Source organism: Puma concolor, chromosome F2 (genome assembly GCF_028749965.1).
Source record: "Puma concolor isolate L17-30 chromosome F2, mPumCon1.1.hap2, whole genome shotgun sequence".
Taxonomy (NCBI): Eukaryota; Metazoa; Chordata; class Mammalia; order Carnivora; family Felidae; genus Puma; species Puma concolor.
In genome coordinates, this window is record NC_141684.1 from 38,333,371 (window position 1) to 38,353,511 (window position 20,141).

The 20,141-nt window shown below is 35.2% G+C and overlaps 1 protein-coding gene across 7 annotated transcripts in view; it reads right to left on the minus strand.

Annotated features, from left to right (window-relative positions):
• Positions 1 to 20,141, minus strand: part of VPS13B (vacuolar protein sorting 13 homolog B) — an 822,593-nt gene that overhangs the window by 566,337 nt on the left and 236,115 nt on the right. For all 7 annotated transcript variants that reach the window (XM_086696045.1, XM_086696043.1, XM_086696044.1 and 4 more), the window contains 2 exons: positions 4,408 to 4,542; positions 3,254 to 3,427 (listed from right to left, as the gene is read on the minus strand). In XM_086696045.1, the coding sequence (XP_086552171.1) occupies positions 3,254 to 3,427; positions 4,408 to 4,542 (309 nt within the window). The remainder of the gene's footprint in view (positions 1 to 3,253; positions 3,428 to 4,407; positions 4,543 to 20,141) is intronic.

Genomic DNA, 20,141 nt, shown 5'->3' on the forward strand with positions numbered 1-20,141 from the left:
AAGAGGGCTCTGCTGACAGCTGAGGGCCCAATGTGGGGCTCGAACTCACGAACTGTGAGATCATGACCTGAGCCGAAGTTGGAAGCTCAACATATTGACTTTTATAATATATCCCAAACATTTGCTGGCCCCTAGTTTTAATCCCCACCTTCAATTTGGGAGCATATGCTAAGGGCAGTTGTCTTCCACACATGATGTTCAAAAGCCACTTAGAATGATCACCAGACACCACCAGAATACACATTCTGTCTCCCATCACCTGGCTGATACTTATGACTCCATTTTCAAATATTTTTCACTCAAATTCTATAAACCTATGGGAAACGTTCATTAACAACCTCACCTGGAAATCTGTGAAACAGCAAGGATTACTGTGCTTCCCTCTAATTATTCAACTAGAAGTATTTAACTACCCAGAATCTTTTTTTAAGAAACACTGTATTTTTATAATGAGTTTTACTAACACCGTAAGATTTCTTTCAGTCCTTTTTTACCTAATTATGGTATTAATTAATATTAATACCTAATTCTGACTCTGTGTCATTCCCCTTAGGTGCTCCGACCTCAAAAACTAAAAGGTAAATGTAATCATCACTTGCTTGTTCATTCATTCATTCATTCATTCATTCATTCAATATCTGTTGACAGCCAACTATATGCAACATATTGTTCTAGCCACTAGGAACACAGTAGTAATCAAAACAGACAAAAACTCATGCCTAAATAAAGCATAAATTCTAAGAGCAGGAGAAAAATCAACAAGAGAAATCAGCAACATATATATTATGGTAAACTATGAAAAGTACTAAGAAAAAGTGAAGAGTAGAAAAATAAGATGTGTGTGTGCCAGTGTGTACCTGCACCTGTGTTTTTAAGAGAGACAAAATTTGCATACGATGGCCATGAAAGTACTTGCTAAAAGGATGATACTTAAGTAAATAAATTTTAAATGAAGAAATAATTTATTAACAATCCTTCAAGACTTTACTGAAGATTTGTCTACTCCTGAGTTATACATACACAGACACATCTCCATCTCCAATTTAAATCTTGTTACAGGAACAAAAGATTAATCAATACTATTTTAAAACTAGCTTTAAAAAATAAGTCTTCTCATTACCATATCATAAATACCATTAATGTGGGTGGCAGTCCCAAGATGGATGACAAATTTAAATTTAAAAATACCCTAACTTAACTATGTAAATAGTTTAAGTAAAAACACATTACACTTTAGGATTAAAACATACCCAAAAAAGTAATTTCAAAGCATCAAATACATAACCACATTAAAATTTTACACACAAAGCCAAAACATATCACTAAACATAATACTAATGTCGAAGATTAGGCAAAATCTCTTACAGCAAGAAAAAACATAAAACTTTACCGTAAAATATCATAGGTATAATTTTTTAAATCATAGTTTACTTTTAGGTCTAAATAAAAGGTTAGAAATGCAAATACATTTTTGTGACCCTAGAAATGTGTTTAAATTACAAAAAAAATAATATAAATATTGTCATGAGAAAGATCAGATTATAAGCTTAAATGATCAATTCTAACTGTGTATATGGCAAAACAAAAAACAAGAGGGTCCTCTCCAACTTAAGAATATGTGGTAGATTTAAATAAGCTTAGCCCCTTCTTAGACATCAAAATTCTAACTGAATGGTCCAGTCATTTTAACAACATTTTAATAATGTAATGATTTGAGAACAAAATCTATCAAAAACTACTATATGGATAAGTATTTTAAAAAGTTCACCAAGCAGCATATTCAAGGAACATGATTAAATAGGCATTTTAAAAAGCATAATGTTTATTTAACCACCAATCCCTTTTCCCTAAAACAGAAGTAAATGACATAGGCTAAATTTGGCCCACCCCTTGTTTGTGTGAATAAAGTTTTATTGAAATACATTCCTATCCACTCATTTACATTTTGTGTACAGCTATTATTATGCTATAACAACAGAAGTCAATAGCCGAAACAGTGACAATATAGCCCACAAAGCCTAAAATATTATTTGGCTCTTTATTAAAATGTTTACCAGTCCCTGCCTTAAAAGATAGGTCAAATCTTTTATCCATATGCACAGTCTTAGTTGGGGTTGGGCCTCATCCTCACATTTTTCCTTTGGGTTCCATACCAACTTTCACCAGGCTGAAACTTCTTTTTGAGGACTACTGTCTTCAGAAGTATGCGGACAGAGGATTCTCTGACTCACTGTTGAATACTAATTTGCAGTTTCTAATGTGCATGCCACTCAGCTGGAAATGCTACTGTAACAAAATTTATCTTTCAAATATTTTTCATGTCCTTGTGCACTGCTTCTAATATTTGCCTCCATATACTCTGTCTAGTTAGTTAATTACAAATCTTTTCATAGTTTCTCCTTTCAACTCTGGGCAGCAATGCTTAACATTTTCTGTAAGTTGTAATACTTGTTAAATATTAAGACAGTTCTACTCTTTGGCAGCTATTTGAAACCACTTCCTCACTAGCCATTTAATTTTTAATTGGCACCCCTTACCCTTTTAAGAAATCTGTATATAGCAATTTTATTTCTAAACTTTTTGACCACTTTGGCTTTACTAACCACATACTGACTAACCGAATTCATGGCTGATAATGGCCTCTACTTATCTTTTTTTAATCCTAGTCTTCATTGATCCTTCTGGTATCTCCTCTCAATAGAAGAGGCTTTGCTATATTCTGGAGTTGAATAAAATAAAATCAATTCTAGGCAAAATGTTACTAGAAAAAAAATATAACTCTAAGAAATAGTATATTGACCTCAGATTTTTTTTCTTGATTCCACTATCAACATCTCTTTCTTTCTGCAAAACTAGAGATAAGGCCCAAACCCCCAATTTTAATATGGCAAATGATGGGTCACAAAGTGATACTACCTCAAGGAGAAATATTTTGTTTCCAATGTTTTAAATTTTTTACTCTTTTCTACCTATTACATAATATGGTATGTTTTAAAACTCAGTTGGATTTAATAGATATGAATCCAAGATTGTCACAACCTACAAATGAAATTATTTCTCATATAAAATAAAATCATTATTGTTTACAAACACATCATTTATCAAAAATGATACAAAAACACTTAAGTTTCAAAGAGCACAACCGCAGAGAGTATCCCAATGAACACAAATTGGTTAAAAGAAAAGTCCTTTTTAAAAGCCTTACTGGAAAAGGAAATGCAAAATAAGTAAATAATGATAAATTTGTACTCACCAGAATTATGGCAGTAGTCCATATACTGTGGAACTTGGACTGTGAAGGCTATCAAATCTGGAGCTAAGAGAGATTCTGGCTTTCTACTCTCATTGAGCCATTTGCTACTATGAAGGTCTTTAGTGTCAGAAGGACCCTGAAGCAATGGAATCAACTTCTCTTTTCCACTGTCACCTGAGTAGAAACATTAATGAAAAAATTCTTATATAAAAACATAGGAGTAGGGGTACCTGGGTGGCTCGGTCAATTAAGCATCCAACTCTTGATTTTGGCTCAGGTCATGATCTCAGGGTTCCTGAGTCCAAGCCCCACATCGGGCTCTGACAGCACAGAACCTGCTTGGGATTCTCTCCCGCTCCCTTTGCCCCTCTCATGCTCACACACACACTCTCATGTTCTCTCTCTCTCTCTCAAATAAACTTTAAAAAATATATATAGGAGTAGCTTGAGGATGCTTGATCTTAAAATATACTATCATAATATAACATTTCAGTTATATTTGGTCATTTTATCTATACATTTATGTTCTAAAAAGTAGGACTAATAAAGTTAAAAGCACTTTTAACTCTACACCAAGTGTTAATATTTAGCTAATGAATGTAGAACATTTCAGATAAGACTACAGAAGGAAACAATTTGAACATACTGTATTCTAAATATCCAGCAAAATCTGTACCTCTTTTTAAACTTACCTAGAAATTTAGGTTGCACTAAAAAACTTAAATTACAAGTAGTTTATGGAAAATATGAAATAAAGTATTGGCAGGATGAAGAACATTACAACCTTAAACTGAAAAACAGTTGTGTTATCTGTTTATTATACTAACATTTTAATTTAATTTTAAGTGTCATATATATCTATACTTCCTATCCGCCCCCCCCCCCCAACAGTGTAAGAGTAAACTTAATTTTCTCCCTCCTAACCATTCTCCTAACTATGCAGGGGTTTTTTCCTTAAATAAAAATTAATTTATACAAATAAAAAAGTATCATCCTGGCACAATTAAAAAAAAATTTAAGTAAAAATAAAAATTTAAAACCTCTGATTCATAGGAACAATGAGCAAATTCTTGTTTCAGTAACGCTCCTTGTAAAATGCAAGGCCAATTCTCCTATACAGGCAATAAAGTTTTACACGGTCCAGCTGCACATACCTGGGGCTTTGGCACAAATTTTTATTGATCCCATGGTCCCAGAGGCACATTTGACCAATGATGTGCTGCAGTACTTCAATTCAACATTCTGGATTGAGCCCTCAAGAGTTGGCAGGGGATTCTTAGATTTCACACCTAATAAAAGAAAACTGCAAATGTACTAGCCGATTGAATTTAAATAATTTTTATACTCCTTCACCAAGGCATTTAAACTTAATTATACTTTAATTATCTGCCTCAGATGTTCTTACAGTATTTGTGTTAGGTTTCATAGTTTAGCATTTAGGAGGTGAAAGGATGCAATTTTAAAATAAATAGTCTGAACTCTCATAACTACACCTATGTAGGCAGCTTTTGATTAGTGAAGCTCAAGAAACACGAGTAAATATTTTAAACAAATATTTGCTTAAAAAACAGAAGAACTTTAAAATATCATATTTGGTTTTAAAATACAGAGTAAGAGACTTATTTGTGAAACAAATTTAACTTATAAATTGAATTTCATCTGGACAGAGACATTTAATTTAAACAGGAAACATTCAGAGTAAACAGGATCCTCAAACTACCTTGGTCAGGTAGAATAAGGAGAGACAAACAAGACAGCTGGAAATAGCTCCTGGGTTAAAATACAATAGCTTAAAAGCAAAACTGACATACCATGTGCATATAAGAAAAATCAAAGGTATTCTGTATCAATTAATAAAAAAGTAGATATTAACATCTCTACTATGTGCTACTTGCCAAAGGACACTGAAGCACAGAAGAGAATAATTACCATGATATAAATGGTAGGGAAAACTTAATTCAAAAGGGAAAAACTCATTTTGGCCTAATGTCTAGGTGACAAAAAGGCAGAGGAACCTTAAGAACTGACAATATTGCAAATCACTAAAATGATAATAATGACAAACCCTAATTGACTAACATTTACTGAGGACTTACTCTGTATTATGCATGTTATCCTATTTAATCCTCACAACAGGCCTATAATAAAAATGTTTATTAACCTCATTTTCAGATTAAGATACATTGGACTGCAGGAGTTAAGTTTTGCTCAAAGTTCCCCACTAGTAAAACAGCTAAGGTGTTTAATACAATTTGATCCCATCAGAGAAGACTTTACATTCATTTTGCCTATATTCATGAACATCCACCAACATAATTTCCCTTCTTTTCTACATTCCACATTTTGATCACTTATAAACTATCATTCATCTCTGAAACTCTTTTAAGCAGAACAATGTATGAACAATTAAGAAAACCATAAATTTTCTGTGATAGATATGTTAAATATAATTCTGAAAACTTTTATCTCAACTTAAGTATGTTCAAGAAGCCCCATAATCTTCCAAGTGTCTTCCTGAGATGTAGCCCAAGAATCTGCAGTTTAACTAGCACACTACATGATTTGCAAATTACAAAACATCATCTTAAACACCTTCTTACATACGAACCCTCACTTCAGAAGGACCTATTAATTTACTAAGTTCTATGTGGTTGTTATATAAATGTGTATTGATTGGTTGCTATTTTCCAATATTCACCACCTCGGATGTTTCCATTTCAAGTGGTACCAATTAGCCCCAGAGCAGGACTCTAAAACGTTGTGTATTTATACAGTCTTCTATAATGTTATCACATTTTTATCAGATTCTCAAAATCTATGATTCTAAAAGCTAAGGAAGTATCTCAGAAAATTAAATGATGCCAAAGTATTTATATAAACATCATCATAGTATTAACAATAGTAACAGTAGTACTAGTTATCAGAGCACCTAACATTCACGGAACACTTACTAAGTGTCAAACACTATGTCTAGTTTATTATTTTATTTATCATCAAAACAAAACAAAACAAAATCCTGAGGTGACCATTACTCTTCCATTTTATCTATGGGAAAACCAAGACTCAGAGAAATAAGGGTTTTGCCAAGTTTCAAGTCAGAGAGTGACAAGGCCTAAATCACATTTCTCCTTGTAGGAAAGGAGGCTGAGCTACCCTACATATTTAACATCTATTGCAGCTGTGGGAAGTTATTAGTAGATAATTTACCCGGGTCTAATCATTACGGTAGATGAGAGGAATATAAAATGGAATGATATCCTCTTCTAGCCCTCAAGTGCCCACAGTGAGACTTTCATTCTATGCCAATTTTTCAAAACATATAAAGAACCTAGATAATGGTCAGCAGACAAGAGCTACTGAAAGATTCTCTCAAGGGTTGCTGATGGTGTTCAGATGAAAAGAATTGAATTAGTTCCTGGTAGATATAAAAGCAAAAGAATATGAATATGCCAAAATGGCTTTGTTTTTAAATTATTTTATATCACTGTTTCTTGTACAGTTTACAACATTTAGGACTTATCTTAAATCACAAATGGTACAGAAACCCATGGGGGAGGGGAAGGAAAAATATTAAAAAAAGAGGTTAGAGTGGGAGAGAACCAAAGCATAAGAGACTCTTAACAACTGGGAACAAACTAAGGGTTGATGGGGGGTGGGAGGGAGGGGAGGGTAGGTGATGGGCATTGAAGAGGGCATCTTTTGGGATGAGCACTGGGTGTTATATGGAAACCAATTTGACAATAAATTTCATATATTAAAAAAAATCACAAATGGTAGGTCTTTTGTTGTTGTTGTTTTTAATGTTCATTAATTTATTTATTTAAGGAATCTCTATTCCCAACATGGGGCTCAAACTCGCCACCATACATCAAGGGTCACATGCACTTCTAGCTGAGCCAGCCAGGTGTCCTGACAAATGGTAGGTCTCTGTTAATATCTAATGCATACTTATATAGTACTCTTATCGAAAGAAGTTGCCTGGAACCTCTTCTGGTAAGAATCTTATATATATATACACATTATCTTGTTTTAGACTATCACGAACTTAGTTTACATTTTTATGATTACATTTCTCAAATCTTTCAAAGCTTGTTTTAAAAACTACAACATCATTATGCATAATTTCTCAAGAAAATCTTTTTTATGAAATAATTTGTTTTAAATGCCATAAGTTCAGATTTAAAATAATAAATTACAGTCATCTCTTGATGGGCTTCAACAATGAAGAAAAGCTACTACAAAAAAATAATCTTGTTAATGAAAACCATGGACTTGGTGATTATGATATGCAAGTACATAGGTATATCCATTGTAACAAAAGTACCACTCTGGTAGGAGGTGCTGATATAGGGAGAGGCTGTTGTGCATGTGTGGGTCAGGACATACATGGGAACTAACTTCCCCTCACTTTTGCCATGAACCTGAAACTGCTCTTTAAAAAAAAAAAAAAAAAAAAAAAAAGGTGTGGGTTTTTGTTTTTTTTTTTAAGTTTATTTATTTAAGTAATCTCTACACCCAACATGGGGCTGGAACTTATGACCCTGATCAAGAGTCGTATGCTCAACTGACTGAGCCAGCCAGGCCCCCATCTAAAATAGAAGTCCTTTTTTTTTTTTTTTTTTTTTTTTTTTTTTTTTTTTTTTTTTTTTTTTTTTTTTTTTTTTTTGAGTAGGCTCCTGCCCACAGGGAACCCAATGTGTGGCTTGAATTCACAGCCCTAAGATAAAGACCTGAGCTGAGATCAAGAGTGCATACAATGGACTGAGCCATCTAGGTGCCCCAGAAAAGTCTTAAAAAATAACCTTGGTTTCTTTCCACTCTACCTTCAAAACCAAAATTTGTAAAATGCCCAAACGTAAGCACTAGGAAGGTGGAAAGGAACACAGAGCACATTCATTGTGTCCTACATGAATGATGCTTCCTCAAAGTGTAAAAAGGAATTCTCCCCATGGTGAAACTAAAAGAACAAAAGCTCTGAAACTAAAAAAGCATGGCTTTGGATAGAGGCAACATTAACTAAGTAGCAGAGTAATCACATAGCTAAAGGCGAGCCACTATTTACTATTGCTACATATGGAGGCCAAAGTTTTGTAGTTACTGTTCAAGGTATTTAAATCAGAAATTACCTGAACTTCACACAGAACTTAATTTAGAGAAGAGCTGACATGAGTCAAGAGGACAATCACAAAGAAAATGACAGTATCTAGCATTTGAAATATTCCCTTCACAGAGCACTCTCGCATTCATTTACTCAAATGCTACAGTCATAGTCCACTAGAGGATGAGGAGAGGGAATCCCTAAGACACAGCAAGTGAAATATAATTTTACACTGTATACACTATCAATGAAAGAATCTAAAAATAATACTGAATTTTTTATTAGAAGTTAATATAAAATAATGCACTGTTATTTCTTCTCCTTGTAGTACTTTTCTGGAAAATACCAACTTGTAACACATATTCTTAGTCCTGTGGTACACCATTAACACCAATTCTTTTTCCACCAACTTCTTGTCTGCCATAATTCTTCCATCCTCCCTGAGACCTTAACCCTCAGTGCCAACTCTCCAAAGTTCAGTAATCAGCTCATGATCACTCTTGTAACTATTAAAAGATAAACTAATGAAAATGACCCACATATCTGTGTGTATATCTAAGTAAAAGTTTAAGGAGTCAAACTCCACATAAGTTTAACTATATTGCCTCTATTAACCACCACTAAAAAACTGTTAAATTTTTTTAGAGCCTTAAACCCACAAATAAATAAAAATGAAAAAACAGTAACTGAATAAGAGCTTATTCAAAGAGGCAAGAGCTATCATCAAAATTTTGAAAGATGAGTATTTGATGAACAAGTAGCAACAAGATGTGACTTTGTTCCATTACCCATGGCACTTTTTTCTATTCTACTAAGAAACAACTTCATCTGTAGTAACCCCTGAAAAATTAAAAATTAAAGAAACCAGGCAATTCAGAGGGCAGGAATGCAAATGAAGCTAAAAGATGAGCAGCTGAAAGTCCATCTAATAGCCACAGATCCTTTCCCCTCAACAATACAGTCATGCAACTACCCCACACTCATCCTGGCAAGACTAACAGTTCACTATGGAGAGGTTAAACCAAAAGGACTTTGGACTATGGAATATAACCAAACAAAAGGGTGCATGTTAAAAAGAGGAAATTGTCTAAAAATCTATATATAGTATATATACTGGATGATGAGATCTTTTTTTTCTTTACTCTCTAAGAACTCTGAGTGACAGACTTATAACCTTCAGGAAGGAAATGGAAGGATTTCTCTCAGTGGAAACTGGCCAGTCCAAGAAAAAAGCAGATTATACTCGTAGCTGATTATTCCCCAACAAAAAATAAGTAGCATCCAATCCCCCTACAATGACACCAGCATCAACAAGCTCCAACCTCACACACAGATTTAGTAATTTATTCTAAATATAAAGGATTATCAGATATATGGAAATCACTATAAGAGGTAGAGATTTTAAAAAACAAATAGAAAGCTGGGGTAAACCAACAAAGCCAAAAACAAAACTCTTGTAATAATAATAATTACCATCCTCAGGGAGAATAAAGAAGATACAACAAAAATAAGATGTTTCATTAAAATTTTCAAAGAAAAAAATAGCCCTTAGAAATTAAAAATATGATGTTAATTCTCCTTAAACAGAAAAACTGGAAAAAAAAAGAGAGTTGAAGAAATTTACAGTATAATAAAACAAAAATCCCAAGAGATTGAAAATGGGACAGAAATGACAATAAAATGAAAGGATCATCACAAACAAGCAAATATCTAAAAATCAAAATGCAAAAAGACTACTGAACAAAATGGAGAAAATAATCAAAAAAATAATTCTAGATTTCCCCAACCGGTAGAACGAAAGTGTCAACTTACAAAGGTATACCATAAATCCATCACAACAAATGAAAAAGCATACCCAGAGAAGCCCACCACCTGTAGAGAAGTTCCTAAAAGCTCTGAGGTAAAAAAGCAAATGCATAAAAATAGAAACAGATGACATACAAACATACAACATACAATCAGAATGGCATCAAACTTCTCAAGAGCAATAGTAGAAAACAAGGAGACAATAAAGCAATGCTTTTAAAATTCTTGTAGAAAAATTATTCCCAACCTACAAGTCTACAGACAGCCAAACTATCAATCACATATGAAAGCAGAAGAAAGATTCATCAGATATACCAGATCTGAAAAACAGTTTACTTCGTCTGCTGGAAAGATAACTATGAAATTGTGCTCCACCAAAAACAGGGAGTAAATCAGGAGAGAATCACATATGTGAGCAAAGAAACAGGGGATCTAACATAAGAGAAAAGAGAATTCCCAGGACAATGATAAAAGGCAACTTCAAGATAGCTCTCTAGATTAGAAACAAATAGAAATTGAAATGAGAAAAAAAAGTACACTAAAAGAATAATGAGTACACCATCAACTGATGAATGGATAAGGAAGATGTGGTTCATAGATACAATGGAATACTACTTGGCAATGAGAAAGAATGAAATCATGCCATTTGCAACAACGTGGATGGAAATGGGATGTATTATGCTGAGTGAAATAAGTCAGTCAGAGAAAGACAGATATCGTGTGTTTTCACTCATACGTGGATCTTGAGAAACTTAACAGATGACCAGGGGGAAAGGGAAGGAGAAAAAATAGTTACAAACAGAGAGTCTCTGGAGAGAGGCAAACCATAACAGACTCTTAAATAAAGAGAACAAACTGAGGGTGGTTGGGGGGGAGGGGAAAATGGGTGATGGGCATTGAGGAAGGTACTTGTTGGGATGAGCACTGGGTGTTGTATGTAAGCGATGAACCACAGGAATTTACCCCCAAAAACCAAGAGCACACTTTACACACAGTTTGTTAGCCAATTTGACAGTAAGCTGTACTAAAAAAAAGAAAAAAAGAAAAAATTCCATTTTTATTCATCAAAAAAAAATTAAAACTAAGGTATTTGAACTACTGAGAGAAGACAAGCTTCTGTAAGAGTTTTGGGGAATTAATAATAAATACATAGAACACTAACCAAATTTTAGTAGGGCAGTTATTAACTCCAAGAATAAAAGTTGCACATGTAAAAATTATTTACTGGTAGTATACATTACAATTCATCCATATACAGTCATAATATGTTAACAATGAATCTAAATTTAAGCAAAAAATATCTAATAATTGGATTATTTAGGAGAAAAAAAAGCCTAAAGAGAGAGACAGTCAGTGAGTGTCAGCCCTAAAAGCTAAAGCCTCTTTGGTAGGCACAATAATGCCACCCCACTACCCCCTACTTACCCTCTCCAAAGATGTCCACATCCTAAGCCCAAGATTTGTGAATACTGTATGTTACCTTACATGGCAAAGGAGAATTAAGGTTGCAGATGGAATTAAGCTTGCTAATCAGCTGATCTGAAATAGTGAAATTATCCATTATCCTGGTGGACACAATATAATCACCAAAGTCCTTAAAAATGAAAGGAAGGGGCAAAAGAGGAGAATCAGAGAAAGACATATAATACCAGAGGCACTGTTACAGTGATGTTGCTGGCTTTGAAGATGAGGGATGAAGGTCACAGACCAATGAATACAGGTGACCTTCAAAAGATGGAAAAAGGAAACAGATTATGAGAAGCTTGCAATAGGAACACAGCCAAGCTGACACCTTGATTTTAGTATGAGACTTATTTCAGACTTTCTAAAAAAAAATTTTTTTAATGTTTATTTTTGAGAGAGAGGGACAGCAAGCGAGTAGGAGAGGGGAAGAGAGAGAATTCCAAGCTCCACACTGCCAGCTCAGAGCCCGTCACCGGGCTCGAACCCACAAACCATGAGATCATGACCCGAGCCGAAATCAAGAGCCAACACTTAACCGACTGAGCCATCCAGGCACCCCTCATTTCATACTTTTTAATTTTGTTTAGTGTTTATTTATTTTTGAGAGAGAGAGAGTGAGTGAGTGAGTGTGCACGAGGGGGATAGGGGCAGAGAGAGAGGGAGACACAGAATGGGAAGCAGGCTCCAGTCTCTGAGCTGTCAGCACAGAGCCTGACACAGGGCTTGAACTCACAAACCATGAAATCATGACCTGAGCTGAAGTAGGACCCTTAACCGACTAAGCCACCCACATGCCCTTCGTTTCAGACTTTTAAACTACAGAACTGTAAAGGAAATAAATTTATGTTGTTTTAAGACACTAAGTTTGTGGTAGTAGAATGTACGTAGGGGCACTTGGGTGGTTTGGGTGGCTCGGTTGAGCATCCAGCTCTTGATTTGGGGGTCAGGTCATGATTCCAAGGTTGTGGGATGGAGTCCCACATCAGACTCTATGATAAGAGTATAGCCTGCTTAAGACTCTCTCTCTTCCTCTCTCCCACTGCCTCTCTCCCCACTACCTCTCGCTCTCAAAAAAAAAAAAAAAAGTTTAGAATTAATGTAGATTATATCTACACATGGAAGGTAAGAAATCTGAGATGTAAGCATTTTATTTAGAAATTTAGAGGTAGGGGTGCCTGGGTGTCTCAGTCGGTTAAGCATCCGATTTCGGCTCAGGACATGATCTTGCATTCTGTGGGTTCAAGCCCCACATCAGGCTCTGTGCTGACAGCTCAGAGCCTGGAGCCTGCTTCCGATTCTGTGTCTCCCTCTCTCTCTGTCCTCCCCCTGTTTGTGCTCTGTCTCTCTCTCTCTCTCAAAAATAAATGTTTAAAATAAATTAAAAAAAAAAGAAATTTAGAGGTAAATACTTAAGAATAAGTTGAAGATGACTGCCTCTATAAAAAGCAGTGAAGATGAAAGGGGCCCATAGGACTGTAATTTTTGTTAGAAGCCATATACAACTCTAATTTAATAAAATAAACCAAAATGTCACTCAGGACACTCAAGCAGCCATGACACATGCTAGATACACAAAAATAATAACAGGATAGTAAACCAATAAAGTCTTCTGAAAGAGGGAAGAGATAAATTCTTTTAAAATACGCATTGAAGGGACAGCCATTTTAGCAGAGCTATTAAAAAACATTACACAGGGGCGCCTGGGTGGCTCAGTTGGTTAAGCGTACAACTCTTGATTTCAGCTCAGGTCATGATCTCATGGCTCCTGAGTTCGAGTCCCACATTGGACTCTGTGCTTACAGTGTGGAGCCTGCTTGGGATTCTCTCTCTACCCTTCCCCACTTCTCAAAATAAATAAACTTAAAAAATTACATAAAATAAAGTAGGAAAGAGCTTCCAAATAGTTGATTTATAGTAAAAGGTAAGCATTTATCCTTTCAGGGGAAGAATAAAGGAAGAAAGTGAAATGAAAGACTGATCACATGAGAAGATAGAAGTCTGGACAGGAGTGGCCTGGTAGGCAAGGACAAGTAAGATAGAACTAACCAGCTTTCTTGGTACATCTAAGACTCGATAGGTGATAAAGACTGCAAATGGCTCCCAGTTATAAGCAAATAGGAGATGCAAACTTTAAAAGATAGCGATTATTTTGTTATTGTTGAGGATGATAATTTTGTTGCTTCTACATGGAAAAGCAAATAAAGTGACATTCCAGAGCTGGGTGAAGACAAATTATCTGTGTAAAAGTCATTTAATATTTTCAACAGAATATAAAATAAAACCACTGAACCACATCCAATTAAATAGCAAGAAATAAAAAGTAATCTCAAAAGTGTAGTGCCCAGTGATAATCAGGTGACAGAAGTGAACTTTAAATATTAACAAGGAACAAGTCACGAAGTCCTCCACAGCAAAAACTTTTCATTGTTCCATCCTCACTTGCATCTCAGCAATCCCTCCCTGTCCACATTGCTACAAATCCCAGCAAAAAAGAAAATCAACAAGCATTTACTGACCAACATGTATCTACACATCAGCTTCTCTTTTTTTTTTAACATCAACAATGGCAATATACATTTGACAAGACTCAGTTTCATAGTGAAAGGATGAAAGACACGCCTTAATTTAAAACAATAAACTTTCGTCACTAAGTTTATGACTTAATTCTTAACATAAAGATTAACAAAATTAAATTTGCTTCTAGCTTTAAAACTAGGAATCAGAGTCTCACTCCTACATACCGTTGTCATACTAAATGCATGCAGTCTTGGAAAACTAATCTGCGTTATTAAGAATTAACCTGCTCCTCCTCCTCTTCAAGCTTACATACCTAACGTTGATTGTCCTATTGTGTCATAACTGCAGGTGTGGGAATATGGAGATTTCTGTGTATGAGAAACGAGAAGAAAAAACCTTGTTATTTGAAAGGGGGTGGAACCAAAGTACTGAAGAACTTCCAACTTCTGAATATAGTCTGACAAGATGATTCAATAACTCATTTTGATTGGAAAGAGGAGGGTCACTAAATTGTATGGGCCTAGTAGAACAGAATTTCAGATAGCACAGTGCCTCAAATAGAATAGTTGTTCAAAAACAAGTAATTTACTTTATCCTTGACATCTTCATTACCAAATAAAGGAAACTAAAATATTAACATTAATGTTGGCAGATAATGTCGTTAATTTCTTCTCCCTTGGGTTGCTTTTAAATATTTGTTTGTCTTTAGCACAGTGGGATTTCACGACAATGTATCCACCTAAAGATTTATTTTTCCTGTTCAGGAGTTCTGATTCTTAAAACTGAAGATTCACATCTTATATCAATTTTGGGGGTTAAAAACTCTAAATATTCGCCTCTCTCCTAGTCTCTCTTCCAGAGGATCTTATTAGATATATATAGAATCACCTCATGCTAGTGTCTGGATTTATTTACCTGTATCTCACATTTTCATCTCTCTTCTCAGTGCTACACTCTGCATAATTTCTTTGTATCCACCTTCAAGTTCACTAATAGTGTGTCTTCGGCTGTTTCTAATCTGCTATTTATTCCATTCAGTGACTTCTAACTACAAAGATTATATTTTTCTTTTTGAAATTCTTTAGTTTTTATGGACTACATCTGTGCTTCTTTCATATTTTCAAATTCATCTTTTGCTTCTGTAATAATTTTAAATATTGCCATTCTATACTGTCTCTAACAATTACATTGTCTGAAAATTCTAGGAATCTAAATTGGTCATCAGAGATCTCTGCTAAATCTTGCTCTTGATGGATTATTTTCTGGATTCTTAGTATACATTTCACAAGGCTTTCTTCTTCAAATACATTGCCATAATTGAAGGTGTATGCCAGAGCAAATATCTGCTTACTCCTAGATATCCAGAGATATAAATGCTCCAACCAGGAGCACATTTTAAGTTAACTTACTGTCTTGATGGTTGGTTCCTAGACTATGCAAGGAACTAAAATCTGAGTGATGACAGGACTATGGTTACAAATTCTCAGGGAAAGCACCCTGCCTCTTCCCCATCAAGGCCAAAACAAAGAAATTTCTTTGTTAAATCAAGAGTAGGGGATAGTTTTGAAAGAGTCTACCTTTCTACCTTTTTGAAAGGTAGATAGTTTTGAAAGAGTCTACCTTTCAGAAGTTACAAGCTTAGGGCAATGCAACGTCACTTCCCAATTCTTCCCTTCTTGTCTCCACCCCCTTTCAGGCTAACTAGTATGTCATGCTGCCAAGCACAGAAGTCATGTCATGATATACTACATGTTTCCAAAGTAAATAAATGTAGCTTAAAAAGGCATTTTTTCCATAAGATGTCATTCATGACAGAGGAGGAAGCAACAATTACCTTTTAGGTTCAACAGAGGGTATACAGAAATACTAAACACATTAGGAGCCCTGAAATTAACTATATTGTTTCAGTTTCCTTATCTGTAAAGTGGATATAAATCTATAAAGTGGGGATAAAGCAATGTTACAGAATAATCATAAGCACTGAAATGATAAATGGACAGTGGATAACGCAGCATTAGGCATATAAGCATTCAATAATTATTAGCTAGCATATTTTTATAACTATTACACACAACACTAGCTTGGACTGCAGAATTTCAGCTTGCATACATTAGGGAATAATAAGGGAGTTTACTGAAAGATACACTAATTACTAGACCTTTATTCTAGTGTAAATTGTGCCATCAAATAGCTCTGTAATTTGATTTAAAACCTCTGTGGCTTAGTTTCTTCATTAGAAAAAAGTGAGTGGCTGGATTTGACTCTAAGATTTTGTTTTTTTAAGCTCTAAAAGCCAGTGATTACCTCCACTGGAAGGAGATTAAACACTACATGATGGGATATAGAAAAGTGTCCTCTGAAGAAAGCAATATTCTCATATGCGGTCACTATTTTTTTTCAAAAGGTAAAGAAAACTTACACTAACTAAATGAAGCAGTTACCATATTTTTGTACATGTAGTAGAAAAAATACAGACAAGATAAAGTCAGCTAATGACATTAGGGAAAGATGAAAAAAATGTGAAGGAATATGTTTCAAACTGATACTGCAAGGATAAATCCAGCAACCTTTTATATTTCCCCTAGCTTCTAGAACTAAAATACCTGGTGAAGAAGGCTAATTATTTCTTTGTGATACAAGTAACAAAGTGATGCATTAGAGTGGTTTTTCTACATATAAAAGTCTTGATTGAAATAGTAATGCCCAACTGCTACTTATGACCATTTAGTATTATACATATATAGGAACTTTAGAAAAATAACACTTAGGATAAGATGCTTAGAAAACACGAAGTGCCTGCTTCTAAAATGAGGTAATTTTATGACACATATGGGAAGAAACTATATGATATTAAATTCTCAGTAATAACCACTGGTAGAAATATCCAAAGCAAGACTACTATGCAAAAGTCATATCATAATATACTCCATATTCTGACAGTAAAAGTGAGGAAGAAGGAGAAGAAGCTATCACTCTTGGTCACTAAATTAAGAAAAAAACAAAGCAACTATGCAGCCATTAAAGCAAAAATGAAATGAGATCATTTCATTCATTCATTTTCATTCATCAAAAATACCATGCAGAAGGGGCACTTGGATGGCTCAGTTAGTTAAGTGGCCAACTCTTGATTTCCACTCAGGTCATGACCTCATGGCTTGTGAGATCCAGCGCGGGGGTGGGGAGGGAGACAAGCTAAGCATGGAGCTTTCTTGGAATTCATTCTCTCTCCATCCCTCTCTTTCTCTCTCTCTCTCTCTCTCTCCCTTACTCTCTCTCTACCCTTCTCCCTGGCTCAGGCGCTCTTTCTCTCAGATAGATAGGTAGGTCAGGTGGTCGATCGATCAATCAATCAATAGACAAAACCACATAAGAAGCCCAGAGTCCACTTGAAAACACTTTATTATAAATACAAGAGGGAAACTGTGGCAAGGATTTTTTTAAACATGCATGAGGATGTTAAACGGCTGGCAAAGTAAAAGAGGTCATAATAAAGAGCAAAACTATTTTTTAAATTAATTGTGTGTGTGTGTGTGTGTGTGTGTGTGTGTGTGTGTGTGTGTGTAAAAGGATTTGGGAAAGGGCACAGCAGAATAATATTAAATACAGCATTCACTCACTCTGTGAAGGATAATATCATTCTTCTCTCCTTAGTTTAATTCATATTCCGCCATAAGGCACTCTCAATTCTACCACAAGGTAAAACTGCTAAGCTAATTACCTCACCACTATGAAACTTTGACCCTGACAAGCTATTCTTTTACTGTAAGGAGTGACTGCATGCAGCCAAGATCCAGTCTTGCTACTTCAATCACTGACCTCCAATCCTTGATAAAATCAAAGGTCTACTGCATCCAACTCCAGAGCATCTCTCACTGTAAAAGGCGGTCATCCTGGCTTAAGAATGCAAGTTTTCTCTGCACCTAAGCATGATCACCTACTTATGGTCTCTCATGCACACACTAATTTTGACTTACATATCTCATTCATTCATTTACTTAACTCATTAAGTTTTCACTACGGACTACTATACACCAACCACAGTCTGGAGTTACAAGGGCAGATGAGACCATTTTAGAATCTTCTCTCGTGAAATCCATAATCCAGTGAGAAAAGTACTATTGGTCATTAAACAGTAACTACACAAGTATGTACCTACTTCATATTGTACAAAATGCCAAAAATGGAAATGCCAAAAAAAGAGCTACCCAAAGTTTCACACTTCTGGAATGTCGTCTCTGCCTGGATACAATGTCACAACAAGGATAGCCAACAGATGGATGGTGTGGACACGGTTCATTCAAAAGGCACATACCTCCAAGTATGATTTTCATAAAGATATTAACAATAATAGGTAAGATCACTCACTACTTAACTACAGGTGTACTTTTTTTTCTACTACACTTTATCGTGTTTCACAGACAATGTGTTTTTTATAAATTTAATGTTTATGGCAACCCTGTATCAAGCAAGTCTATCAGTGCCACTTTTCCAACAACCTTTGCTCACTTCGTGTCTCTGTCACATTTTGGTAATTCTCACGATATTTAAAACGCTTTCATTATTATCATATTTGTTATGGTGATCTCTGACCAGGGTTCTTTGATGTTACCATTGTAATGTTGTGGAGGACCAAGAACCATACCCATATCAGACAGTTAATACATGTTAATACATGTTAATACATGTTGTGTGCATTCCAACTATTCCACCAACCAGCCATTCCCCATCTCTCCCCCTCTTCTTGGGCCTCCCTGATCCTTGAGACACAACAATCTTGAAATTAGGCCAATTAATAACCTACAATGTCCTCTAGGTGTTCAAGTGAGTCACATGTCTCTCACTTTAAATCAAAAGTTAGAAGTGATTAAGCTTAGCAAGGAAGGCATGTCAAAAGCCAAAGATAGGCCAAAAGCTAAGCCTCTTGTGCCAAACAATTAGCCAAGTTGTGAATGCAAAGGAAATGTTCTTGAAGGAAATAAAAAGTGCTACCCCAGTGAACACACAAATGATACAACCTTACTGCTGATATGAAGTTTTAATGGTTTACATAGAAGACCAAAGCAGCCACGTGTAAGCAGCCACGCTTACAGCGTTCCCGTAAGCGAAAGCCTAATCCAGAGCAAGGCACGAACTCTCTTCAATTCTTTGAAGGCAAGGGAAGTGAGGAAGCTGCAGAAGAAAAGTCTGAAGCTAGCAGAGGTTGCCTCGTGAGGTTTAAGGAAAGAAGCAATCTCCATAACAGAAGTGCCAGGTCAAGCAGGAAGTGCTGCTGTAGAAACTGCATCAAGTTATACAGAAGATCCAGCTAAATAGTTAATGAAGGTAGCTACCCTAAACAATGTAAACAAAACAGCCTTTATTGGAAGAAGATGCCATGTGGGGATTTGACAGCTGTAACAGAGAAGTGAATGCCTGGCTTTAACCCTTCAAAGGACAGGCTGTTTTGTTAGGGGCTAATGCAACTGGTGACTTTAAATTGAAGTCAATGTTCACTTATCATCTGAAAATTCTAAGGCCCTTAAGAATTATGATAAATCTAGTTAGCCAGTGCTCTAGTAAATGAATAGTAAAGCCTAGATGACAGCATATCTGTTTACAACATAGTTTACTGAATATTTTAAGCCCACTGTTGAGACCTACTACTCAAGAAAATAAATTTTTTCAAAGCACTGCTGCTCAATGACAATGTAGAAAGTTACCCGAGAGCTCTGATGGAGATGCACAAGATTGTTTTTTTCAAACCAGATAACACAACACCAGTTCTGCAGCCATGGATCAATGAATCATTTCAACTTTCAAGTCTTATTATTTAAGAAATACTTTTCATAAGGCTACAGCTGCCACAGAGTATGATTCCCCTGATGGATCTGGGTAAAATAAATAGAAAACCCTCTAGAAAAATTCACTCTTCTAATAAATAAAAACATTTTAAAATATTTTTTCAAAAAAAGGAAGATTCTCTACTCTAGATACCATTAAGCATCTCATCATCATTCATGGGAG